Below are 27,503 nucleotides of genomic sequence, written 5' to 3' on the forward strand. Positions count from 1 at the left end.
TAAGGGAGGCATCCAGATCTTATCTTTGAGGTAGTGAAGAAGTATTGTGGACTTATGAACAAGGGGAAAAGAAATGACTTTATGCTTTCTGAAGCTTAACTTGGAATGCATTGCAATGGGAAGAGGGCCAGATAAAGATACTGCTTCAGCAATAGACAGGTGAGAAGTAACGAGAAGCTAGACAGAGGCCAGAGCAGTGGGAAAAAAGGGGAGGGGGCAAGTTTCTGTGGCCTTGCAGAGGCAGAAGCAGCATGGTGAGGTGTGGTACTGAGTGAAGGAGCAGGCAAAGATGAGTCCAGGATTTTGCACCTGGGTCACTGGGAGGAGGCTCTGCTGTTGACAGAACTGAGAAAGTTAGAAGGATAACTTGTTTGAGAAAGGAAAGAAGGTAATGAGTTTAATTTTTATTGAGGTCAGTGCTATGGGATCAGTCATGTAAAGTTTGGGAGCATGGAATATGGGCTGGATTTTGAAGGACAAATTGAATTTGGGTAAATTGGAGGAGAGAGTTGGACATTCCAGGCAAAGAACCAGCATGCACAGAGACTCATGAATGGTAATATTTAGGCAAACCATAACAAGGCATATGATTTAAATCAGCAGATATTTATTGAGGTTTACTATATTGTAAAATCATGCATTAAGTTCATCTGACTTGTTTTCTAAGCTTTGCACAGTGCCTACCATTTGGCATGTGCTCAGTAAATCTTTGCTGAACAAATAAATGAAGACCCACTCAATGCAACCATTGTGCAAAATACTGAGAATAGAGGTAGAGAAAAATAAATCTGTGCCCTCAAAGAGCTCATAGTTAAAAATCGTGTGTGTGTAACACAAGCATGTCAAACTCATGGCCCGCAGGCCACATGCGGCTCACAATGAATATTTTTTTGCAGCCCAGCCAATATAACGGTATGTAAGAAACTTTTTAATAAAAATTTCATAACTTAATTTTTACAATATCCTGTTATACATAATTATTAATAACGAATTACAACATTCTCTAATGACTGGTTACTATAATCATGCTGCATTCATTTCCCTTACACGCCTTACATGCAGGCGCACCATTTCTCTCCACTAATACTAGCAGTGAATATTTTAGCAGCCGATTGCCACATCATTAGTCTTGGACTGGCTTGTTTGATGTGCGCAACAGGAAATATTTCACTTTCAGAGAACAAGAAAAATAGGTTTGTGTTACACTTAATAGTTTGTGCAGTTATTCAGTGTCTGGTAAGTTAATGTTCAAGAAAAAATATTAATTTTGATTAAAATGTTCTATTATTTTATGTTAATGATTACTCATTTATTTCAGCCCTTTGTATTCAGCATGTCTCTATCAAAATAAACCTACGCTTCTATGAAAATTGAAGCTTTTGTTTTGTTTTTTTGCGGCCCACATAAACTTACACTTTGTTTATTTGGCTTGTGTTAGCCTTTGGGTTTGACATGCTTGGAAATGTAATAATAGAGTTGGTAATAGAGTTGTATGCTAAGTGTGAGAGGTACATCCAAGAAGGCTTCACAGGAAATACATTGACATCTTCAGAATTGGATGGCATCTAGAAGAATGCATGGAAGCTGGTGCCAGACAGATAAGGAAGTGGAGGAAGGGGCTCTAGACAGAGGGCATCTTATGTGCCTAAGCATGATGTTTGAAAGGACATAATTGTTGAGACTGGAGATTTAGAAGGAGGTCATTTCTTAAAAGACCTTCTGTGTTGTGCTAAGGAATTATGGGTTTATTCTGATTGCCCCAAAGTGCACTGAGAGGTTATGAAGAGAAGGGGTGATATCAGAATTATACTCTTAGGCACAGTAACCAGCAAGAGTGAGGCTGAGAAGGCTCAGTTTCCTACACACTAGAAACATACTTAAACCTCTTCAGAAGGTCCCAAGAAAAATCCTAAGGATGATAGTTTAAAAAATTCATTTGCTGGCTTCTCGTCCATGAGTTGGCTTCACTCTTTGGAGGCTAAAATACTCTAATTTCTCTATGGGAAACTTTGACCCCTCCTTCCCCAAGTTACAGCTATTGAGAGACTATGACATATCATAGAATTGTACACTTGAAACCTATATAATCTTATTCACCAATGTCACCCAGATAAATTTAATTTAAAAAAAGAGACCATGAAAATTTCCCACTACTAACATTATTGGTGGCCATGAGAGGCACCTTATGCTAACAGTAAAAACATGATATATATTTTAAATTTAGTTTTTTCACTTCCTAGCTATATAACTTGGGGTATGTTCATTAGTAAATCTAAACTAAACTTGAGTTTCTTCATTTGAAAAATAAGGCTAAAACTTCATAAGAAAATACATGCATTTAATCATTTTGTTGGGTTCATTTGTAATCAATAGATATTGAAAGATAGGATATATTTTTAAAAAATAGATTTTATTGATTTTTTACAGAGAGGAAGGGAGAGGGATAGAGAGCCAGAAACATGGATGAGAGAGAAACATCGATCAGCTGTCTCCTGCACGCCCCCCACTGGGGATGTGCCCGCAACCAAAGTACACGCCCCTGACCGGAACTGAACCTGGGACCCTTGAGTCCGCAGGCCGATGCTCTGAGCCAAACCGGTTCTGGCAGGATATATTTTTTCAAGTCTGCTTTTTTCTTACATTTGCAAATAAGAAGTGTTGTATCCAAACAAATTATTCTTCCAATTTTTTTGAGGATAACGATATATTTTTGAAGCTGTAATTTAAAATTTCCTTTCAGTTAAATATAATTATTCTAAAATTGGCATATCTCTACATATGCTTGCTTGGTGAAATTGAATATTACTTGCCTGTTTCTAGGTGACATAAGTGGGAATAAGACAATTATAGACAATTCTGGTAGCAAAGTTGCCATATAAGGCTAATAAGAGTGGATGGCTTAGCTAGATTTTTTTTTTTTTAAGTTTCAGGTAGTTAAGTTTTTTTTTCTTCTGGTTTTCACTTTGTATTGATCTTGAAGAAAACAAAGTACCATCTAACTTCATTTATCTCAAACATTTTTTTATCCACATCTTCAATATAGAATCATAATAGTTGGTACATCTGAATTATCTGACATTTGGAGTTCATAAATTGCTTTATAAATATGGACTTAAGCCTTGTGGGAAAGGCAGCAAAAGCAGTCAGTAGCATAAGAACATTTATTGAATGCTAATGATTGTATTGATGCTATAGGGGTGCTATTGGGGTTAACAAAATTGAGAAAGAAAATATTTTCTATGCTTTCAGGAAGCCTACAATTTATCCAGATGGTCCTAACACAAATAATTTATTTATTTTTTTTACTTTTTATTTTGAAATAATTATAGAGTCACAGAAACTTGCACACGTAGTACAGAGTGGTCCTGTATCTTTCACCTACTTTTCCCCAGTGGTCACATCTTAAATAACTGAAGTATAATATTTTTAAAAACCCAGAAAATTGGTCTGTGTAGTTCTGTGTCATTTTATCACATACATAGATTCATGTAATCATGTAATCAGAAAAAAAAAGAATTAATGAATTCCTTTTGATGCTAAGGTTACTTTTACCAGTTGAGTTTCTAGAAGAGAGAATTTCTTTGGCATTTGTTGAAATGATAATATGTATTTTATTATGTGTTGAAGTGCACTGATAGATTTTTAAATGTGAAACCAACCTTACATTCTGGAGATAAATCCTTCTTGGTTATTAGTACAGTACCACTGTTTGTATATTGCCGGATTTTATTTCCAAAAATTTCTGGAGTTTTTTTTGTATCTATATTCATGAAGAATATTGATCTATAGCTTTCTTGTCTGGCTAACGTACCTGAGTTTACTGGCCTCCTAAATGTATTGGGAAGTATGTCCTCATCTTTAAATACTTTTGTAACATTGGTATTATATTTTTTCTTAAATATTTGATAGGATTTTCAAAGAAGCTATCTGGATTTGGAATTGACATTGTTGTTAAGATTTTTGAAAATGAATTCAATTTATTTAATTGAATAGGATATACACAAGAAAAACCACACACATCATAATTAAATTGCCAAAAGCTAGTGATAAACAGACATACTTAAAAGCAGCTAGAAAAAATGACCCATTACATAGAAACAAATATGAGAATGATTACAAAGTACTTAAGCAATCAATGAATGGAACAACTCTTTAACATGATAGAAGATCATCTTTCTTATGGCTAATGTACTCCTGTTTGTTATCCTAGGTCCTCTCTCCGGAATACTATCTATTGGGTGGATTGCAGTACTGGTAATTGAAAGCTTTCCTGGTGACCATAGAATCAAAGTAAAAGGAGACCGAGATATTCTTAAAGATTGTTTGCCTCAGACACAGAAAAATCTTGTGAACACTGTCAGTCTCACAAACACAGTCCTCCCAAATTGCCCACCTCAGTTCAATGCAATCCTGCCTTGCCAGTGGAAAATGTCAAATATTTGGGGGTCATCATTGATGTTTCACCTTCTCTTACCACCCAATCTTTCAGGAAATTATGTCAGTTCTACCATCAGGATAGTTCAATATCTTGTCACCATTTCCATTGCCACTATGCTTGTTACCATTAACAGTGCTAGTTGCCACAATTTTGTGCTAGGAATATTATAGCTCTTTACCTGTTTTCTCTGCTGCAACCCTTCCAACCTGCACACACCCCTTCTTCCAGTTTAATGTTGACAGAGTATCTAAAGTAATGCTGTTAATGTATGTCATATCATATTAACCCTCTCCAATGGTTTTCCATCTCACCCAGAGTAATAGCCAACTTCCTTTGAATAGTCTACAAGGCGCTACATAGACTAGCCTTAGCTGCTTCTCTCTTCCTGTCACACAATGCATTTCAGACATAGTGGTATCCTTGCTATTCTTTTTAAAAATATATTTTATTGATTTTTTTTTTTTACAGAGAGGAAGGGAGAGGGATAGAGAGTTAGAAACATTGATGAGAGAGAAACATCGATCAGCTGCCTCCTGCACACTCCCCACTGGGGATGTACCTGCAACCAAGGTACATGCCCTTGACCGAAATCGAAACTGGGACCCTTTAGTCCACAGGCCGGCGCTCTATCCACTGAGCCAAACTGGTTAGGGTGATCCTTGCTATTTCTTAAACACTCCAGGCATATTTCCATCCGGGGACTTAGCATTTCTGTTCTTTTTGGTTTTTTTGGGTTTTTGTTTTGTTTTGTTTTTGTAATCCTGAGGATATTTTTTCCATTGCTTTTCAGAGAGAATGGAAGGGAGGGAGGGAGGGGGGTGAGAGGAGAGAGAGAGAGAGAGAGAGAGAGAGAAAGAAAAAGAGGCATTAATGTGAGAGAGACACATCAATTGGTTGCCTCCTGTACCTGCCCCAACTGGGGAGCATGGAGCGAACCCACAACTTAAGGTATGTGCTCTTGACTGAGAATCAAACCTGAGACCCTTTGGTGTGTGGGCTGGTGCTCTAACCACTTAGCATACCAGCCAAGGCTTGGTTTTGCTTTATGCATCAGATCTCCACATTGCTTCTCTCACCATCAGCAGTCACCTCTGTTAGGTCTTTCCTAATCAACCTATTTAAAATTGTAATCCTCTTCCTCCTCCTTATTCTCTCTCTTTTGTCTATCCCTGACCCCCCCCCCCCCGCCCCCGCCCCCCAGTAGGATTGGTCATCCTCCAACATAGCTAAATATCTGTCTTTTTTTTGTTTGATTTTTCTTTCTATCCCATCTAGAGAATGTATTTTTTGTGTGTTTTAATCACTAGAATATCTTTGTTGACTAAAACACCACTGAGAACATTATACTCACTCCAGAGATATTTGTGGAATAAAGGAATATTTGAAGTCAGTTATTTTAGTGACTAGATACTTGTGCCTTCCAAACTCAGTATTTCTTTGTCCTTGACAGTGTTGTACCAAAACTTTTAGGTTCTTGATCTATGAGTCACACACACCATCCTGTTGCCACATTGTCTTTTTGCAGGCAGGTTACATAACACCCATGACTAGGGCAGTGCTTTCTTTTGTATTCAGACATGTTTTCCTGGCCTTGCATATCAGTTATTTTGCTAGGTCTTGAAAGTCTTTCAATAGACTCAGATATATAGCTTTTGGAGAGGGTTATTTGTATGGAGTACTAATTTCATCATTTGTGGTTTCCTTCTGAAGGTTTCATTCTCAGATGGTAAAATTAACAAGTTCCAGGGCAACTCATTGTAGCCACCAATAACTTCTTTGAAAATGTTAAAAATGACAGCTGTGAATATTTCAATTCATATAATCAGTGGTTATTCCATGTTACCTCCTTATTATAAATTAGAGGCCCGATGCACGGATTTGTGCACTGGTGGGGCCCCTCAGCCTGGCCTGCACCCTCTCACAATCTGGGACCCCTCAGGGGATGTTGGGTAGCCAATTTTGGCCCAATACTCGCAGGCCCAATACAGACAGGAGGGAGCCTGATCCTGTGCGTTGTGTCTGACCCCTGGTAGTCACTACGCATTATAGTGGCCAGTCGACCAGTTGTTCAGTCATTCGGTCATTTGGTCACTTAGGTTTTTATATGTATAGATGGTGGATAGGCTGGGCAAAGTCACAAAATCCTATTTTATCCACATGAAGCTAAATGGTAATTTTTTTTTGAAAAGCATATCTTTTACATTTTTATTGTTGACACTGTTACAGATGCCCCAAACCCCCCTTTGCCCACCTCCACCCAGCCCCCACCCCACCCCTCAGGCTTTCACATTATTATCTGTATCCATGGGCAGGCATATATACATATATGTTCTTTGGTTAATCTCTTCCAGTACCCCCCACTCCTCTCTCCTCTAATATCTGCCAGTCTGTTCCATGTATCCATGCCTCTGGTCCTATTTTGTCAGTTTATTTTGTTCATTAGATTCCACATGTAAGTAAGGTCATGTGATATTTATCTTCCTATGACTGGCTTATTTCACTTAGTATAATAATCTCCAGGTCCACCCATGCTGTCACAAAGGGTAAGAGTTCTTTCTTTTTTAAAGCTGCATATTATTCCATTGTGTAAATGTACCACCACTTTTTTATCCACTCAGCTATTGAAGGATGCTTGGGCTGTTTCCAGATCTTAGCTATTGTACATAATGCTGCTATGAACATAGGGGTGCATCTATTCTTTCTGATTGGTCTTTTGGGATCCTTAGGAAATGTTCCCGGAAGTGGGATTGCTAGGTCAAACTCCATACTATTTTCCACAATGGCTGCACCAGTCTTCATTCCCACCGCAGCTGATGAGGTATGAATTCCAAAATATTATCACGTCAGGTAGAACCACCGCCAACAATAATACCTACACCATAATAAGCTGTGATCACCTATTCTTGGAAATACAGCCCAGGGACATGTTAAACCCACTATAGAAATACAGTCAGCATGTTCTGGTCTATGGGAAGAAATGGTATTTTCAACAAAAAACTGAAAGAATAAAAAATAAACAAATGGAGTTCAGAGACATGTTAACATATTTGGCAGTTGCAATGTATAGATTATATTAGGATCTTGATTAAAAACTATAAAATTATAAGAAAATATGAATATAACTGAGTGTTCGATTATATGAAATTATAAACTACAATTTTTTAGATGTGATAATAGTATTGAGGTCATTTTTAAAAGAATCCCTAACTTTTGGAGATATATAATAAAATATTTTCTGGTAAAATAATATGATGCCTAGAGTCAAGGAAATGAAATAGATGGAAAAAGATTGAGCATGAGTTAATTTTTGAAGCTGGGTGATTAGGATTTATTATTAGAATTCTCTCTCTACTGTGGGACATGTTTGAAATGTATTTTATTAATCACTTTTTAAAAATTGGCTAAGAGAAAAAGGATGTTTAAATGAGACAATAAGAACCAGAGAATGAGCTATAAGACTCTTGAGAAAGTGTTTTCATAGTACAAAGTGAAAGGAGGCCAAGGAAGATTTTTAAATCCTGACTATCTAGTAAAATCATCCCAGTTCTGTTCCAATATTATGGCTCCCTAACAACCTACAATAGCAGATAAGTGCAAAGTTCTTATTTTTTAACTTTGTAATATATTTGTGTCTTAGCCATAAAAAGGTAAATCAGACAGATTGGCAATTCTCCCAACTTTTCACCAAGCCACTGCTTCCTGGCATGTTTAATGAGAATGGATTACAGGCTTGCTATAGCCCTTGGGGTGGCTGAGACATCTAATCTCCTGAACTAGAACGTTCAGCCTCCAGCTATAAGCAGTCTTGTCTTTTATATAGATATTATAATTTCTTATGCATCCCATACCCCACAGGTGCTTGGGAAGCACTAGACTAAACCATAAATCTGACTTGTTATCTCTCCACTTGGGATCTATTCTCTGGGCCCTATATCATTGCTTAGCGTGGTCAGTGCCTTTTTTTTTCACACAGAGAGACACACTTCAAATGGAGCAGATGTCAATTTGTCGACCAGCACATATTTATTGATTTCCCAGGCATAGTGGGGAAGGAGAATACATACTTTGCCTCACCATCTGTTTCTTATAAGAATCCTTTTATTTCCCCTCTGACTCTGATATTGCAAATTCCACTGCCATTGGCATTACAAAAGTCATCAGTTCACTCAATGGTTGTCATTTAATAAATGTTTGATGTGTGGCTGACAAATGTCTGACTCAAGGCTCAGTCCTGGAGATAGAGGTGAATGTATGAAACATGGTTCTTTCTTTTCTCAGTACTCAGCCCATCGGTCCTCAGTGCTAAATTTGACATTGATGACCTCTGCTTTATAGAAAATTTCTAATTCTTAAGATTCCAGATGGCTGCCTAGATTCCCTCTGGCCCAAACCTATTTCATTTCTCAGACATTTCACTTCGTGCTGCTGCCTCTATTTCCATTATCCTCTCCCATTCATTGAACAGTCGTGGAGCATTCCACTCTGTTCCAGGCTCTGGGAACCCTGCTGTGCAGTGGGAGACAGAGATCGTTACTAGTAAACACTGTGGGGGCACAAGAACATACAAGAAACAGAGAAAGTTTTGAACAATATTGCCTAGTGGCTATGGGAGAGCTTCGCAAAGTGTGAAAATGAAACTGGGCTTAAAGGATGACATACAAAGTTGGGTTAACATTTCCCTTTCATTGCTACTCCCTCTTCCAAGTAGCTAAGATTAGCCTTAGAGCACTCACTTATTCATTCATTCATCGAACAAATATTTATCAAGCACCTACTATGTAACAGGGACTCTGCTAGGCACTGATTCAGCAGGTGAATGGGCACCAGTCCATCAAAGAGGCAATATGTGGAATACAGATAGTCTGGGCCAGAGATGGGGAGTAGAATAGGACCAGATATTCAAAGAACAAATCCAGGTTTGGGAATGGGAAACCCAGTCTGATTCTTGGCAGATGCTCTAGTCTCAGAAACTTGGGGTAAATATAATTATTTTGAACTAATGTTAGTTGCAACATTTCTTAATCAAACAGCAAGGTGTGTGTGTGTGTGTGTGTGTGTGTGTGTGTGTGTGTGTGTCGTGTCATAGGGACAAAGAGTACAGGAGTTTACAGATTTCACAGAAAGAATTTGAGAACCACTTGTAATTACCAATCATTATCATGGAATTAAGTATCAGTTATCAGTTTCCAATGAGAAGAAATTACATCCAAGAGTGTTGGAACTCCACCTTGTTTTTCTGAGAGGGAGCTGCATTGTTTGTGCTCATTTTTCAATAGCTGACTAAAATTCACTGCTTATAATCTCTGAGGTGATATTTGTGTTAATTAGCTTGTTTAAAGTTGTAGTCACCAGAGTGCAAGAATGGAGCCACACTTATTACCTACCTTTATCACATTTTTTAAAACAATGTAGATTTTTGTCTTTTAGTGTGAAAGACAAAGTCCAGTTATATTTCAGCTTATAACTACCTATTTTTTCATCATTTCAAAGAAATGCTCCAGTAAAGATAATAAGAGCTTTAGTTGTTATCTTCTTAATGTTGACTGCTTTCATTAGAGATGGTGAAAATATGAGTTTGATTGTGGGAAAGATTTGAGAACTAAGATAGCTCACATATGTCATAAGATTAATTTTAGACTAGGTATTTTTCCATTCAGTGCTTACTTACTTTTTTTTTTTTTTACAATATCATGCAAAGATTTAAAATATCCAAGAACTTTTTGACTAGAGAGACAAAATTATTTTCCAAGAGGATTGATTCATTGTGCATATATATATTCTGCGCCAAACTGAATAAATTTCAGAGCTAGGCCCCAAAGTCTATAAAAAGTTTGCTCAACCTAACCAACACATTCATGCTCTTAGATATTATTTTGTCTTCGAATTATGTCCTAAAATTATCAGAACATCACATGATATTGTTAATTGAGCTGAAATGCTCACAAAGGCACATTTTCTTACTTACTGAGCACAAAGTTATTTTATCAAAGGATAATATTTTTCAGTCATATTCCACTAACCCATTCACCTCTGCTGCCACTGGCCCCAAAACAAAACAAAACTAAAAAACAAACCTAAAAATTTAAAGAATAGAGGTGTTAAAATTTACTTCATACTTAAAAATTATCCAGAGGATATTTGGGTTGCAATGAAAAAGAAATCAATGAATTCCCATCTGAATGCTTAGCACTCTTTAGTAAAAGTCTGAGACTATCAAGAAAATCAGCAAAATAGCTACATACACTAAATTATCTTTCAAATCACCAATAGCTAAAGTCTTTAGTGAGAGGAAAGGGACTACATTTTCATTTGTTCTATGTTGATCAGACCGTTTAAGTAAATTACCAACAGTAATGTCAATGTCAATTTAAGGGTGTTGCCAAGACTATCCTTGTTTAATTGAGAGCCATGAAAGATTATTAAAGAACATAGTGAGAAATAGTAATGTTGCAATTTAGGCAGGTCCGTGAACTGGTAATTTTAATGGTCTAAAAGCCAGGTAGGTAAGAAAGAGCATATCTGGGTCAAGACAGTTAGACCTATCAAATTAGAGATGCCAAAATTAGAAGAAGGGCCATCCTATAATATAAGCCTCATGTCCAAGAGCTGCACTACAGTCTTGGATATGATCAACATTGACATCCTGGGCAGAATATTTAGACTCATGAAGAGGAGGCAGTAACAGGGACCGAGTACCAGAATTGGAGTTCGAGATTTGCTGCCAAGATGAAAATAGAAGGTTGGCTATTAGGGTGAGACCTAGAGTAAGAACTCTTCAAATGGCAGACTAATTTGATCTCTTGTGAGTATGTTTTTAAATTTCCTTATAACTAAAGTCAGACTTAGTCCTGCACCTTGAGTACTGGACCAGAGCTAGTAGGTGAGAGTTAAGATATAAAATATTCCCAGTTATGATTCATTCCTGGGTGAAATACAGGTCCTCTCTTCTGTAATCTGAACTGATCTGCTAGTTTACCTGTAAACTAATGTGTAGCATGATTGTTGAATTTAGAAGTTCTAGTATTAGACAGATGCCTATTTTAGCATAGGACCCAAGTCAATTGATTTAACTCTCAAAGCCTTTGTTTCCTAATCTATAAAATTAGAATAGGAAATTATTTCACAGCCTTATTGTTAGGATTGATGTAAAACAGCTGGCATAATGCCTGGCACAGCTCATTAGAATTTGTACTTTATTTTTATTTCTAAGTAGTTGCCAGGTATAATAAGAGGACTCTACTTTTGACTGAAGGCTTGATACTCAGGCACCAGGTGACACATGGGACACAAAGCCTTCTTTCATCTGACCAGTAGACCACCCTTTCTGCCTCTTTCATTGTACCTGTCAGCTGGCTGAATTGTGTGACAGTTAGTATTAATAATAACCCTGTAATAATGCTTGCCGAGAAATACAGCATCCTAAATCCTGTTTCTAGAGGTCTGTTTAACAGACTAATCAACTGTGCCTAGCTGTGAGCATGACTTCTCACTATTGAGTAGAACAAAATATGGAGAGTTCTTTTTTTGTGTGGATATGATTCTTTTGTGAATACATGAGTATTGTACTAAGAATAAGATGCGAGATGCTTTAAAGAAAAAGGATAGGCAAAGTTAAAAATTGTTTTTTAATGGTTACTGTTTTGATTTCATGATTAATTTCATATATAATGTATAACTTATTGTTTAAATGATTCTTTATTGTTGAAAGTATTACATATGTCCTTTTTTCCCCATTGACTCTGTCCACCCCCCACCCCAGGCTCTTACCACCCCATTGTCTGTGGCCATGGGCCATGCATGTATGCATATATAATGTATAACTTATTATCTAATTTTTTCAATTTTGTTTATCAGACTCATGTTTTGTTTTGTTTTAGAGTTTTGCCAAGTTTAGTTATATTTCAAAAAATGTAATTTTTTAAATTGCCACCTACATGCCAAATTCTTTAGGACTTTGTCTGAAATAATTTTCAGAAAAAAAGTTTATGTTTATGAGTAATGAAAGAATGAATGGTGATGCTCATGAGTAATGAAATCAAATGTGTAATTTATTGAATAATTGTTAATAATTAATGACAAATAATGAAACACAGTCAAGAGACAGATTCTCATCTTGAATAATGTACAGTCCTTAAAATGCAATCATGACCGGATACTTCTCAGGAAGGGTAGTGTTCCAGCTGATGCTGGGTTCACTGTGAGAATGGGAAGTAGGGAATGGTGGTGGTTTAACTCTACCTTACTTAGTACTTAGATCAAAGACTTACTAATCATTCTGAACCACAGGAGCCTTATAATCCTCAGCACTGAGTGAATAGATTGGCAAAATAATTCTCCATTCACCTAATATCTAGGGGAGAGGAAAAAAGCAGCTATTTAGCCATCACAATTTTCAAAGGAGGACAGAATGGCAGTGATAAAGGATGTGGATATTTTTTTTCCATCTACCATCAATCAGCACACTTCATTGAATGCTCACTGTATGCAAAGCATTATGTGCAAAGAATTTATATATGAGGCATTGTGGAGGGATATAAAAAAGTATAATAAAAGTATTTGTGTACCACATTTCCAGTAAAGGAAATGCTGTCACATATATCATTTCATGTGATGCTGACAACATCCCCGTGAGGGAAAAATGAAAATATTATTTTTTGCACTTTATAGATGAGACAACTTGAGGGCTTGGGCCTCCTGCATGCCAAGTACTGGTGCTATGATAAAAGGCCCTGCTCTTCTGGAGCTCACCTTCCAGAGGGGACCTGGGAAAATAACCATTCCAAGTAGAAAATGCTGGGCTCTGGATCTGTGGTGCACATGCCGGTCAAGTGCGCTGACAGTTCTGAAGGGGAAGTCCTTTTCACTCTGGCTGGGAAGACAGGGATTCTGTTGGGCTTTGAAGTTGCATGTGGGCGTAGTATGTGTTTATGTGGGATTCCCCTTCAAAGGGAGAGAGAGATGGCAGGAGCAACCAGGTAGAACCTAGGAGTGTAAGATAAGTAACTAGATCAGTGGGGCTGGAGGCAGCAAAGATGACTGGGAAGAAAGGTAGGGATTGTGTCCCAGAAAGCCAGCCAAAAATCTGAGCTTTATGAGGTAGGGATCACTGAGTTTTTCTAAGTATTAGAGTAATCTAAAAAAAAAAAAAAAAAAGGATTAATATGTGTGAATTATAAAGTGTGAGCTAAAAGGCAAGAACCAGTGTTTAAGGTATTTGTCTCTTAAAATTAACTATGTTGTATGAAGCAATTAGTATAATAGTAATCACAAACATTTCCAAATTGTTTTTTTTAAACATGTAAAAGCCATGAAAAATACAGGCTGTGCCTCCAAAAAGTATACAAACTGTTAACCCATTATTAATTCCAATGGGTTAAATCTGAAAAGAAAGAAACATCAATGAAGCTATCAGCTGTTAAAGTGTGTATACACTTTTTTGGGAACACTCTGTATTTTGGGAATTAATTACAAATCTAATGTAAAAGAACTCTTTTAATTGAATATTTGACCATGAACACTTCTTTTTTGTTATCAAGATTTTTTTCATGCAGAAGACTTATATTTAATAGGAGCATTGAGTTCTACATATATGTGCTGGGGCTTGACATACTTTATAAATGGAGCAGAAGATTTGTGCCAAGTTCTGATTATTTTTCTTTTCCTTGGTTTATTCAAGGATATTTATATAAATTTTTTTCTTTGTATTTTATTCTGATCTTTATCATACTGCAGTTTATTTATTTTCATGTGCAAAGTAATTAAAAATGATATAAGGTGGAAGGGCAGGATGAATTTCTCAGAATTTAAAAAACAATGTGGATGAAAGTTTTATTGCCTATCCTAAAGTTCCACCTTCAACCTGAATCATTTATCATAATTTTCTTATCCATTTTATCCTGATTTCCCCACTAATAACCAGTACATACACATTGTAAGATTTTTTTATATCATAAACATTTTTACATAGTTTAATGCTATCAATTTTTATAAAAATTCAATTAACTAAAACCAGGTCTCTAAGAAGTTGCCAGTATCTATGATTTCAGATCATAAAGCTTCTTATGAATATCACAGCACACAATGAAAAAACACTTAGCATTTTGTAAGATTATTTAAATAAATATTAATAGTTACATATATATGACACATTCATACATACATACATACACATGTGTAAATTTTCTTGTTAGATTGAGGTTTATTAATTTAGAAAAATAAAGAGGACATTAAAAAATTTACTATTAAATTGTTGTATATGCCCTACCGCTGTGGTTCATTGGTTGAGCATTGACCAGGAGGTCACCAGTTTCAATTCCCAGTCAGGGCACATCCCTGTGTTGCAGGCTCAGTTCCCAGTGGGGGGCATGCAGAAGGCAGCCAATCAATGATTCTCTCTCATCATTGATGTTTCTCTCTTCCCTTCCCCTCTAAAATCAATAACACTATAATAAAAAATTGTTTTATATGAGTGTTAGTAGTTAGGCCAGATTCTTCAGTGTCCTTATTAATAAACTAGAGGCCCAGTGCAGGAAATTCATGCACTCAGAGGGTGTGGGGAGTCCCTCAGCTCAGCCTGTGCCCTCTCACAGTCTGGGAACCCTCAGGGGATGTCTGACTGATGGCTCACAGGGAGCAGGCCTAAGCCAGCAGTTGGACATTCTTAGTGCTTCCATGGAGGCAGAAGAGGCTCCCGCCACCGCTGCTGTGCTTGCCAGCCATCAGTCTGGCTTCTGGCTGAGCGGCACTCCCCCTGTGGTAGCGCACTGACCACCAGGGGGCAGCTCCTGCCTTGAGCACCTGCCCCCTGGTGGTCAGTGTGTGTCATAGTGGCTGGTCGTTCTGCCATTTAGTTGATTTGCATATTGGCCTTTTATTATATAGGATTATTTAAATTATTAGTGGTCAGGGCTCCTGAAACATGTCATCTTAAAGCTGTTGATTAATAAATTTTTATAATTTATAACACATTGTATACATATAGAATATTTAATCATTGTTATTTGTACTCATACAATTTGAAATATTTTCATGGTTGGAAATGATAGCCTGGAAGTATGTTTCTGTGTAATGTTTCCAAATTAATGCAATTAGCAAAGAAGTTTTCAAAAATTATAAAGCCAGTACAAAAATTTTTAGTAAATACTTAAATAATGAGAATACCTGGTTTGTTGAGTTATTATGTGCTAAGTATTATCTGAACTCTATCCACTTACCTAAACATATACTGGATGAAGAGTGGGTCCCAGGATACACAGGCCCAGCACTAACACATTCCTTCTGTGTAGCAGGCACAGGTGTATGGTATTTTTTATTCCCCCTGGTATTTCAAATGAAATTTTACTGGGCCATTTATTTGCTTAACAAATGTTAAATACCTGCTAAATGAGTGAGATTTAAAGTGATATCAAATAAACATGTTATTTGGGGAAGAGATAAATTCACTGATAAATAACATATGCAAAACCTAAATAATATAAAGTTAATTTGTATAAAGAGTATTATAGAAGAACAGATGAATTCAGACTGGAGGAAGCAGAAGTGTGAAAAGCTACAGAGAAAGAATGTGATTTGAGCTGCATTTTGAAAGAAGTAGGAGGTTGTCTGGAATCTGATTAGGTAGGCATTTGATCACTGGAAAAACAAGAATAAAAGTATTGAAAGATATAAAGGGAATTGTTTTTCAGGTACAGTGACTGGGCCTTTATAGCTAGAGTACAAGGGATAGGAAAGAAAGTGAAAAGAGAATGTCCAATTACCCTTTAGCTCAAGATCACTTATACATTGAATCTATATATATAAAAGCCTAAGCAGCCGGAATGACCTGAACAACCGGAATGACCAGTCGCTGTGATGTGCACTGACCACCAGGGGACAGACGCTCAATGCAGGAGCTGTCCCCTGGTGGTCAGTGCATTCCCATAGCCAGCCATCCAACCTTCTGCAGTCCCTCCCTGCTGGCCAGCTAACTTCCCGGGGTCCCTTCCCCCTGGGCCGGCAAGCCCCAGGCTGGGACAGGGAACCAGGGATGGGTGGCGGCGGATGCAGCCCCTTTCCCAGTGGGGCCAAGGGCTGGCTCCCTCCTTGGGGCCGGCAGCCAACCTCCTGTGCCCTGTCAGTCCACCCAGCTAGCAGGCCCCAATCAGCCCGCTGCCCACCTGGCGAGGAAAGTAGAAGGGGGGAGGTGGGGAACCATGCGGTGACAGGGTGCCGACAATGGTGGCATCAGCATCCAGTGTCCGTTCCTTCCGTGCCCGGCCCGGCAACCATCGCCTTCTCTCTGGCCTGGCCCTGATCAGTCTGGCCCAGATCGGCCCTGATTGCTGGCCAGGCCTAGGGACCCCACCCGTGCAGGAATTTTGTGCACCAGGCCTCTAGTAATATATATTCCTAAGTAGATTTAAGGACTATTTACTCCCTAGATTATTGAAGATTGGTTGCATCTGTCTGCTTTTTAGTCTCATTGCTTGCACAGACTAGCATAGGGTTAATACTATTATCTTTCTGGCCTCATATAAGGACTCTGAAATGGAATTACAGAAGGGAAAATGCAGTTGGCTTGCCTTCCCCAAATCACTAGTATTTCTGCTTCCCCAAATATCTCCAATATGCATCACCATCACTACAAGACACGAGAAGGTGATATGGATGTTTCTGGCTCTTTACTGCTTGTGCATTCATTGGCTAGATTAGAGGTCTGGCTAGGGAAGAAATAATGTGGACAATAGCTCAAGCTATGCTGCTTTGGTGTCTCTGTAATACCTGGACAGAAGGAGTTTCCAATGATGTCTGCTACTGGTAGCAGACATCATTGGATTATTTTCCATACAAATAACTATAAACCTACTTTTGCCCTACCCTGTATATCTGTGCCATAACATCAACAATATTGCATGTTATTATATTTGAAAATGTGTGCTGACCTGGTAGGCAAAAATTGGTAGTTAAAAGATATACAGGGTAGGGCAAAAGTAGGTTTATAGTTATTTGTATGGAAAATAATCCAATAATTAATACATAATAATACAAGAATAAATTCTGTTTCATGTACTCACATACATATGTAATGTTTTTCAAAAAGATTTTAGAAGAATAGTAATCTAATAATGCAGCAGATAATAGGAATGTTTGAATTTTAATAGAGAACACTGACTTTTGACCAGTGAGGACTCAGAATTTAGACAAAAGTGAATCAGGTCAGGTTTAAATAGGTGGTCATTGTTTGAGTGGCAAAACATTTCCCTGCCTCATTGTGTGCCTTCAGATCCATTTTCTGCTCTTCTCTCCACTCCATTACAGGTACTCTTTTGCTCGTGGGGTTCCCATTAATTTTGGCTTATGGAAGGCAGTAGAAGAAGCAGAGAGGGAAGGTGAAGACAGTTGAGGTATGCTACCTCTTCCTTCCCCTCCCAGATCATAGCTTTGGCAGAGGCTGTATTCCTTTAGCCTCTGTCAAGTAGCCCTTCATTCTTGACTCCAGTTCTGAGGTTTTGGTGGCACTATCCTCTTCCCCTGCTCCTTCAGGCCTAGAGGTGATAACAATTTCCCACTGTTGCTGCTAGTCTTTGGGTGGTTCACCATTTATTGCCAGTTTCCTTAACCCTGCCTATTCCTCCGTACAATGTCCCTTCATTAAATGCTCTTAAATTAAACCCTTTGAGTGTGTTCTCCCTTTGTGCTCTGGAAGCTGGGATATACCATGTAGACCCCTCCTTCAGAACTGATGAATGGCTGTCAGCTCTCTCACGAATTGCCCTTGGTCAGTTGCCCTCACCAAGGTCCTATCCCTCTCCTGGAGCAGCCTGCATCCAGCTACTGGTCAACGTGGGGATATAAAGGGCTTGGTCCTTGAACTTGACTTGGGAGAGCCATAGGGTTGATTGAGACCTTTGTTGGGGTTGCACTGAAGCTCAGCTTCTCCCCTTGCCTGACCTGCTTCCTTGTTGTCACTTCCACAATGAGAACCCTGAGAGTGCTTCCTAATAACTCTCAGGGACGCTGATCTCAGCCTCAGTATCTGCTTCACAGAGAGCCCAATTCACAGCATCCCTTTTTAAAAAGCATGTGTGATGGCTAATTCTTGTAAAGGGTAATTGTTTTCTCTTGCTTGTAATTACCAACAGGACCCACAATAGCCGTAGCTTTGTTTTTGTACCTTCCCAGTTCCATTTCCTGGGATCCATTTAGTCCTCTCATACTCTTATATCAATCTCTGCTCTTGAAAAATAGTCTAAAAATACTGATTACAGAAACTTTAAACTATCAATTTTTGCCTACCAGGTCAGCACACATTTTAAAATATAATAGCATGCAATATTGTTGATGTTATGGCACAGATATACAGAGTAGGGCAAAAGTAGGTTTATAGTTATTTGTATGGAAAATAATCCAATAATTAATACATAATAATACAAGAATTCTGTTTCATGTACTCACATATATATGTAATGTTTTTCAAAAAGATTTTACAAGAAAAGTAATCTAATAATGCAGCAGATAATAGGGATGTTTGAATTTTAATAGAGAACACTGAAGGTCAAAATGTCTTAAGATACAAATAAACTCATTTCAATTTAGGCCATAAGAGTGGAAAGAACTTGGAGTTGAGGTCTTAATGTGAGTCCTTAATTTGTACCAAATTATTAGTTATCTGACCTTGGACAAATTATTTGTCCTTTCTGAGCCTCATTTGCTCATCTGCAAAATGGGGCTAGTAATTATATACCTTATGGGATTAAAGAAATTAGATGAGACTCATGTGAAAGTGCTTTGTAAAGCACTGTGAAATGCTATGCACATTTATTTTTAATTCTGTGCTTTTCACACTTCACTATATACATTATGGGTAACTCAAAGCCAATTGCTAAAAAATATAAAACAAAGTGAAATCATAAACTTTTTCAAAAAATAAAATGCTCCGTAATATCAAGTGTGCTTAGAATCGAAGCCAAGGAAGGCACATGCTGCTGCTGAAAATATTTGTTCTTTTAATGAGGTGCCAGATCACTCGGCATCTGACTGAGAGCTGGCAGAGGAGAGACAGGGACAATCTTCCCAGTACACGCTGGCAGGCTGCACGCCGGCAGGCTGCTGCTGTAGTGGGGGCACCCTAGGACAGGCACACTGATTGGCATTGTGGGCTGCCATGCTCATTTCTTAGAAGTTTCCTTTGGTTTGTCGTCATGATGCTCACTAGACATTTTCCTGGAACTGCAAGCCTCCAGTGGATTCATAATCCTATCAAAGGTTAACCGTACCCCCAAACTGAGTCATGCCAAGGTTGAATAGCTGTTAATTTGGTAATCTCCATAGTTTTAAAGTTCAACTTTCTCCAACTTAAACAGCTAGCTCATAAATTAAAAAAAAATCCTATTTGTACCATTGAGAATGAGGAATTTAGAATTGCTAGAAATGCAAATCTTATAATGACTTGGGGAATTCTCTCACTTTAAAGCTTGATGAATTTGTTTTCTTTCTGCCTGACAGAATCCAATATCATCTTTGCTTATTTTCAGTGAAACTAAAAAAAGTTAAAGATAATTCATTTGCCTTATGTTGGCTTGCATTTTCATGGAAAGACCATTTCTGGGTCTGTTCATACATGACTGCATGTGTGAATATGTGTGATTCAGTACATTGAGTTATTTGTTTATTTTTTTTTATTTTGGATATTTGCTCTCCTTTATTTGTTAGTTATTTGTTAGTTACAAAATCTCATTTTTGACTGGACTCAGACTTAGAGGTAGAAGCTCTCAGAGAGGACAGTCTATGTCTTTTCACAATCTGTTCCTGGCGTTTTTCTTTGGCCTCCTTCATTCTCTTAGCCAAAAGCTTAGCATATTCTGCGGCCTCTTCCTTGTTTTTCTTAGTACGTTGTTTCTTCAGAGAAATATGCCTGCGTTTGTGTTGCAGGACACGTGGAGTAACAAGACGCTGAATCTTGGGTGCTTTAGTCCTAGGTTTCTTACCTTTGTTTAGAGGCTTTCTCACAATTTTTTGTTTAGAGGCTTTCTCACAAAATTTGCGGACATCATCTTCTTTAGAGAGATTAAAAAGTTTGCGGATTCTGCTGGCTCTTTTGGGCCCCAGGCGGCGAGGCACAGTGATATCAGTGAGACCAGGAATCTCTTTCTCCCCTTTTTTGACAATGACCAAGTTGAAAACACTGAGGTTGGCATCCACAATGCAACTCCGAACAGATTTGCGCTTTCTCTCTCCGGTCCTCCTCGGTCTGTAACAGGAGTGCCCCTTACTCAGCAGCAGGCGGACGCGGCCATGGGGCAAGACACCCTGCTTCATGGGGAAGCCTTGTTTGTCGTTCCCGCCACTGATTCGAACCACATAACTCTTCCATTCTTCACCCAGCGCGTCCTCAGCAACCTCTGTGGCCATCTGCTTCTCATAAAAGGTACGGAGTTGGCGTTCATCGTCCACTTCAATGAGTTTCTGGCAGCCAGTGGCTGGGAAAGAGATGTTGAGCTTCATCCTGAAGCAGCCGACAGCCTCCGAGGCACCACGAAAAAGAGCTATTTGTTTATTTTAATACAGTCAAAATCTAAAATTTGAAGTTTAATCAGTGGATAAGTTAGGTACCGTAGCAGATTCAAATATATCTGGCCTCAGTATTGCTTTTCTTACTGTGGTAACTTGATTATCCAAACCAACTTAATCAATGAACAAGCTAGTTATTGTGACAATTTAAAATATACTTAATTTTAGTCTCAATGTAGTTCCACTCTAGCTTTGGAAACAAAATAAGATCAACCAATTAAAGAATAATTGAAGTCTGCTGTAATCAGAGTTGAGCAAGATATAGAATCCTGTGAGAGAGATGTGGTTTAAGCTGATTTTAAAGAATGTGGGTACCTAGAGGCGAGTGGACAAGCAAAAGGAAGAAGTGGATGCAAACATCTTGAGGGGACAGAGTGTAGAACGCTTTCATTTGTTTTGCAAGTGAAGGTTACAGCTCTGCATCTCCAATTGAAGCACATACACACACACACACTCACACACACACTCACTCACACACTCACTCACACACTGCAGAATTAACGACAACCACGGGACTATGATGCAGCAGCTAATGTGGTGGTTGGAAGCATGGGCTCTGGAGTCAGACAGCCTGGGTTTGTGTTCCAGCCTTTCTTATTAGCTCTGTGATCTGGGACAAGTCATCTGTAAAAATAAGGATGATTACAGTACTACTGGATGGAAATGTGAAAATTGAAAGAGAGAAGTACTTAGAATATTAATGTCTCTAGCGTGTACTTACGTATCAATAAATGCTTATTATCGTTTGAAACTATTTGTGAAAGATGTTCATAATTTTGTTATCTTCAGTATATGTTAAAAGCTTCTTGAGACTAGGATATGCCTTCTATTTTTAATTAACTAATTCATTTAACATTCAGGTGTGGAGAACCCACTTCCTTATGTCATGTACTAAAGATGAGCAGTTATCTAATGGATATCTAATCTTTTTACATTTTGAATAATCAATATTTTTTAAAATTAAGCTAAGTAACTATCAGCTGATGGAAATATATATTAAAGGGTAGCCACTCTTTCTTCCTTGGTAGTTTTATTATTAAGACCTTATAAAGATGTAGAATAATTCTACTTCTTCGATGTATCATCTTCTGTGTGTCTGCCCCAGGAAAGGACTAGCCTGTCATATCTGGTCAATGCCAGTGTCTCAAAGCATGCCTTTCTTGTTTCAGTAATATAAGTGTGAGTTACATAAGGAAATGTCTACTAGATTTACATTGATTCAATTAATCTTGGTTCTTTCATTTGTTTGATATTTCGGTGCTGTAATGGATTTAAGACTGAAATGCTTTTTCATTTAATGAAAGTCAGGACTGAATGTCTAGGGTGAAGTGTACTAATAGTAGTTGGCATCTATGTAAATTGTTTTTGATGTCTTGCATGATTAATATTAAAAAGAACATATTTTCACTTCTCATTGTAGAAAATGAATTGTGCCCTTTAGAAGCAGACAGCGGTTCTAGGAGTCACTAATGGAATTGGATACAGCCTCAGATGATCTATGATGTCATCTGTGATCTGATAATCTTTATATCTACCCTTTTCAGAAGTCAAGCCATATTGTTAAATCTAATCTATAGGTGTCTTATGGTTTTTTTCAGTTTAATTCATTTATCAATATGTTTTGATACACAGAAACCCTTATAATAGCAATTCCCCAAACTGGAGGAAATACATCTAGAAAAGAACTTGTATTAAAAGTAAGGAACATATACAAAAAAATTAATAAGTAGAGTAAAAAAACCTTGATTAAAAATGGTCAAAGTAGTTGATCAGATACTTCATGAAAGATGTTATGCCAAAGGCCAATAGCACATGACAAGCCTCTCAACATTACTATTATCAAGGAAATGCAAACTAAAACACAATTTGATACTGTTTCATATCACGTAAAATATCTAAATTAAAAAAACACCTGACAATACCAAATGCTAGTAGATACTTCAAACTACTGGAATTCTCATTTATTGCTGGTTGGCATATAAAATTGCTTGGCAGTTTTTTGAAAATTTAAAGAGTATATTCAGAAATTTTACTCAAGTAATTCCTAAGAGAAATAAACATACACGAATACACGAAAACTTGTAAAAAACATATTTAGCAGTTATATTTATAATACCCCAAATGTTAACAATTTAATTGTCTATCAGCAGGAGAAAGGATAAACAAATTATGTATGACACATTGATAAAATGGAATACTTCTCAGCAATATAAAAAAGGAACAAACTGCTGGTAGATGTGACAGAACAGAGGGAACACAGTGAACATTGGCCTGAACAAAAGAAACTAGGCACAGAGAAAATATTGTATGATTTCTTATATATGAAGTTCAGAAATACATGTAGTGGTAGAAATTCTTATTTAAAATTTTATTATTAGTGGCTTAACTTCTTTACTGGAATCTGAAAGGATTCTTTTTTCATTTTGAATCTGTTAACTTTACTAAGATATTGTTATGGGTCACTTTTCAGGACTACATTATGTCTTCATTTTTCTTCAATGTTCTTTTATTTCTGGAAAATTATCTTAAATTATGCCTTTAGATATTTGCCTCTTAATATTAATGCTTTTTCCATTTTCTGATTCCTTTTTCAGCGACACCAATTATGTGTGGGCTGTTTTCCTTATCGCTATTTCTCTAATTCTTTTAAACTCTTTTTATTCATTTCTAATTTACTCTGCTTGCTTTAGATAAGTAAATGCCCTAATATATTTCTAGCATTGTCAATTCTCCTTTTTGCTGCTTCCAAATGGCTTTTATTTACTATGCACTTTGACTTCTTTATTAAGCTCTGCCAATTCTGAATTCATCTTATTTATTGTTGTTTCACAATAGTCATTCATTTAACAGATATTTATTGTATCCCCTTCCATGTATTAGGTACTGTTCTCTCACTTGTGTGTCTCTTCTATGAACTTATTTTACAAAGTCATCTTTCACTCTCTTACACACACACACACACACACACACACACACTTTTTAATACTCACCTGAGGATATATATATATTTTTTATTGATTGTAGAGAAAGAGGAAGGGAGGGAGGGAGGGAAGGAGGGAGGGAGGGAGAGAAAGAGAGAGAGAGAGAAAGAGAGAGAAGTGAGAAACAGTGACCAGTTGCCTCCCCTATGTGCCCTGACCAGGGATCAAACCTGTAATATGGGATGATGCTCCAACCAACTGAACCACCGGCCATGACTGCACACACAAAATTTAATAGCAGTGTGCTTGTTTGAAATTATTATCTGGTCTCATGATAATATTTTTTAGTGGTATTCTTTGTTTTTGTTTATTTATCCCTTCCTCCCTTCCTTTGAAAGATCTGTTCTTTCCTTTTTGATTATCATTCATCTTTGAGCAAAATGAGTCCTTCTAGGCCTGTTACTTGTTGGAGGTTTGTATGAGGGTGGGGTCAGGACTTTGTTCCAGAAATAAAAGAAATTCTTCATTTGTCATTAGATTGAGGAATGGATGATTTATTTTAGATGTTATTTCTTCTCGGCTAACCTAAATTGGCTCTGCAGTGTTGTCTTTATTTTGAATCCCACGTGTGGATACACTCCAATCTTTTTAGTACGTAGGTGCCCTAAATACTTCTACCTCTATCACTTTCTGGTGATTCTTCTTTTCAAAGCTGGCTGATGACTACCTAATTTCTCTTTTTAATAAACACTTCTTAGTCCTTGACCTTTTAGTGTCATAAGAACATGTTTATTGTGCCTCCTCCTGAAAACCTCTTGCACCCTTGGTTTCTGTCACTATCCTCTCCTTATTTTCTTCCTTTTTTAAAAAAAAAGTCCTTTTGGTCTTCTTACTATCCTTCTTTCAAGATTCCACTTCTTTCAAATCACTTTCTTATTGCCATTAGAATGCATTTTCTGAAGGTCAGAGTTATATAACTTGACTCCCTGCTTATTATTCTGCAAAAACATCTTTATATGAAATAAAGTTTATGTCACTTAGCATTACATTTCAGTGTCAACATGTTCTTGCACATCTAACTGTGTTTTCCAGTGCTCTTCATCCTGCAGATCCTATTCTTTGGAGCCATACAAACTAGATATAATTCACCAAACATAATGTTGAATGTCTGACTTTTTTTCCAACTGGATTATTCTTCCAATTATTTTTCTCTGGTGAAGTCTATTCGTCCTTCGAAACCATGCTCTGGTGTAATCTATGACCCTCCTGTTCATGCTAATCAATGCCTTCAATGTGTTTCTACTCTGAATAATGCAGAATGCTCATTGCTGCCCATTCAACATTGAGTGTCCTAGACTATGAGCTCTTTGGCAGACAAACTGGGTATCTTCTGTTGTTAGCAGTGCCTGCCAAACAGTAGATCTATGCTACTTGTTTCTTTAAATAAACAAATGAAGGTCTGACAACATTTAGTCGTTAGGCCATTGCCTCATTTCCTGTCTAGCACTTAAAAACAAGACCCGATGATAATCAAACAGCTCAAAGATATAAGCTGTGGACTAGGAAGGTAATTTTTTTCTCTATCCAGTATTAATTGATATAGTCTTAGACTTCACATGTGTAACAAAGATAGACAATGACCTATTTATTGTGACAATCTGTCAAATATGGGTAAATAAGGCCAAAATATGATGTTATTTAGCTTTATGGTAAAAGAGGGAAATAGGTGTTGCTTTTTTTATTAATTATTGAAGGAGAATGTTCTATATTGTATTCATGGTTGGATAATAATTAATAAATATTTGTTATGTCCTATAATTATTCGTGAATAGACTATAGTCTAAGGCAGGGGTGGGCAAACTTTTTGACTTGAGGGCCACAATGGGTTCTTAAACTGGACCGGAGGGCCGGAACAAAAGCATGGATGGAGTGTTTGTGTGAACTAATATAAATTCAAAGTAAACATCATTACATAAAAGGGTACGGTCTTTTTTTTTTTTTTTTAGTTTTATTCATTTCAAACAGGCCTGATTCGGCCCGTGGGCCGTAGTTTGCCCACGGCTGGTCTAAGGGGTTAATATCATTTCAGACATTATATTACTTCCTCATCTCATGATCATTGTCCTCTCATTATCATTGTAATGTTTATCTTGTCAGATTATTTTGACCCCCTGCCCAAATCCCTTTAGACTGTTTTTCTCCAGGGAAGCAATTATGTTCTCTTGGTAATAAGAAAATTCAGGCATAAATAGCTCTAAAGCAAAGTTACATAATGCCATGTTATTTCAGTTGTGTTTTTTAAAAGGAAAGAAGTTAAAAGGGTATCTTTGTGTTGAGGAAAAGAGAGAAAAGACTTAATTGAAATGTTTTGATGAGGTTGTGACTAGCAAATCATTTAATGAGGACCTATTACATACATGTAAAACCCTGCTAGGCACCACTCACTGTTTTATTTAGTTCTCACAATCACCCTGTGAGATAGGAGGCACTGTGCCTGTTTTTATAAATAAGAACACAGTCTCTGAGAGGTCAAGTAAATAACTAAATGTGACAGAGTTGAAATCTCAACCTAGACTTTCCTGAATCCACTTTCAGAGAGCTTTCCTTTATATAACAGCTGGCATGCATTGAATATCGTTTACATTGGAGAATCTGCAAATGCCTATCACTAAATACCAGAAATATTACTGCTTTCTTCATCCTACAAGCATGCAGTGTTTTAACATTTTAAGAATATTGATCATATATAATCGCAGCCATATCAGGAATATACTAGTATATAACAAAGAGTTGTTGTTGTTTTTTTACCAATAGAAGCACGAGATGAGAAGAATCAAATAACTTATTAAAGAGTTTATAGTTGCTAATTGGGTTCTTGTTGGAGCTAAAAATCATTGAGAGGAAGTCTTGGTTGTTGTTGTTGTTTTTTAATTAACTGCTCTCCCTCACTTTCCTGATACAACTTTACTTATCTTTTAAGAGCACGGTTCACATTTACCTTCTCTGTGAATCCTTTCCTGGTCCTCCTAGGCAGACTTACATAACCTTCCAGCATGCTACTGCTGCATCTTGTAAGTACCTCTATAATGTAACTTGTATCAATTGTTTTCCCACTTTACTACTTAGACTGTGTAATCCTTGAGGATAGAAGAACTCATGTCTTTTATCTGTGGACTCTTGATGCCTACGCAGTACATGGCCTTCAGTAGTGCTCAGTAAATGCTTGTAGAAATGAAAGCCTGAGTACCTGAGCACATGAATTCATAAATGAATTGATTGGTATTCAGGCCTTTTTTTGTGTTTTATCATGCTAATTTATAAATAAGACTTGCTGAAAACAAAACAAAGCACAACTCTTTAATTAACAGGCAACAAATATAGGCACTGAAGTGGAACAAACTGTGGACCAAGTACAGATTACTAGAAATTTAGTCCTAGTTATGCCACTCATTAAATCAGTGACAAATCAACTTTTATAGGGCTCTTTATAGCATCTGTAAAATGAGGGAATCACATATGGCAAAAGTTACAAAGATGGTACTTGAATAGTTTGAAAAACATTGCTCTATGGCATTTTATGGGCATATTATAGGCAG

General features: G+C 37.2%; 2 protein-coding genes across 4 annotated transcripts in view; one reads left to right on the forward strand and one right to left on the reverse strand.

The window, feature by feature from the left end:
- PDE4B (phosphodiesterase 4B) overlaps nt 1-27,503 on the forward strand; it is a 525,239-nt gene that overhangs the window by 47,657 nt on the left and 450,079 nt on the right. The window contains exon 1 of one of the 3 annotated variants that reach the window (XM_070405300.1): nt 17,801-17,820. The exons of the other annotated variants lie outside the window; for them this stretch is intronic. The gene's annotated coding sequence lies outside the window, so the exon portion shown is untranslated. Of the gene's footprint in view, nt 1-17,800; nt 17,821-27,503 lie in introns of those variants that run through there. 3 annotated transcript variants of the gene reach the window in all.
- On the reverse strand, nt 20,135-20,937 carry LOC139001827 (small ribosomal subunit protein eS6-like). Its single transcript, XM_070403363.1, has one exon. The coding sequence runs from the start codon at nt 20,918-20,920 to the stop codon at nt 20,150-20,152; it is 771 nt and encodes a 256-aa protein (XP_070259464.1). The 5' UTR covers nt 20,921-20,937; the 3' UTR covers nt 20,135-20,149.

This window comes from Myotis yumanensis, unplaced genomic scaffold (genome assembly GCF_028538775.1).
Source record: "Myotis yumanensis isolate MYYU_CA2020_CCGP unplaced genomic scaffold, mMyoYum1.0.hap1 SCAF_2, whole genome shotgun sequence".
Classification (NCBI taxonomy): Eukaryota; Metazoa; Chordata; class Mammalia; order Chiroptera; family Vespertilionidae; genus Myotis; species Myotis yumanensis.

Bases quoted from the DNA above. Each gene is read 5' to 3' on its own strand.
- LOC139001827 (XM_070403363.1), bottom strand. From the start codon at position 20,920: ATGAAGCTCAACATCTCTTTCCCAGCCACTGGCTGCCAGAAACTCATT.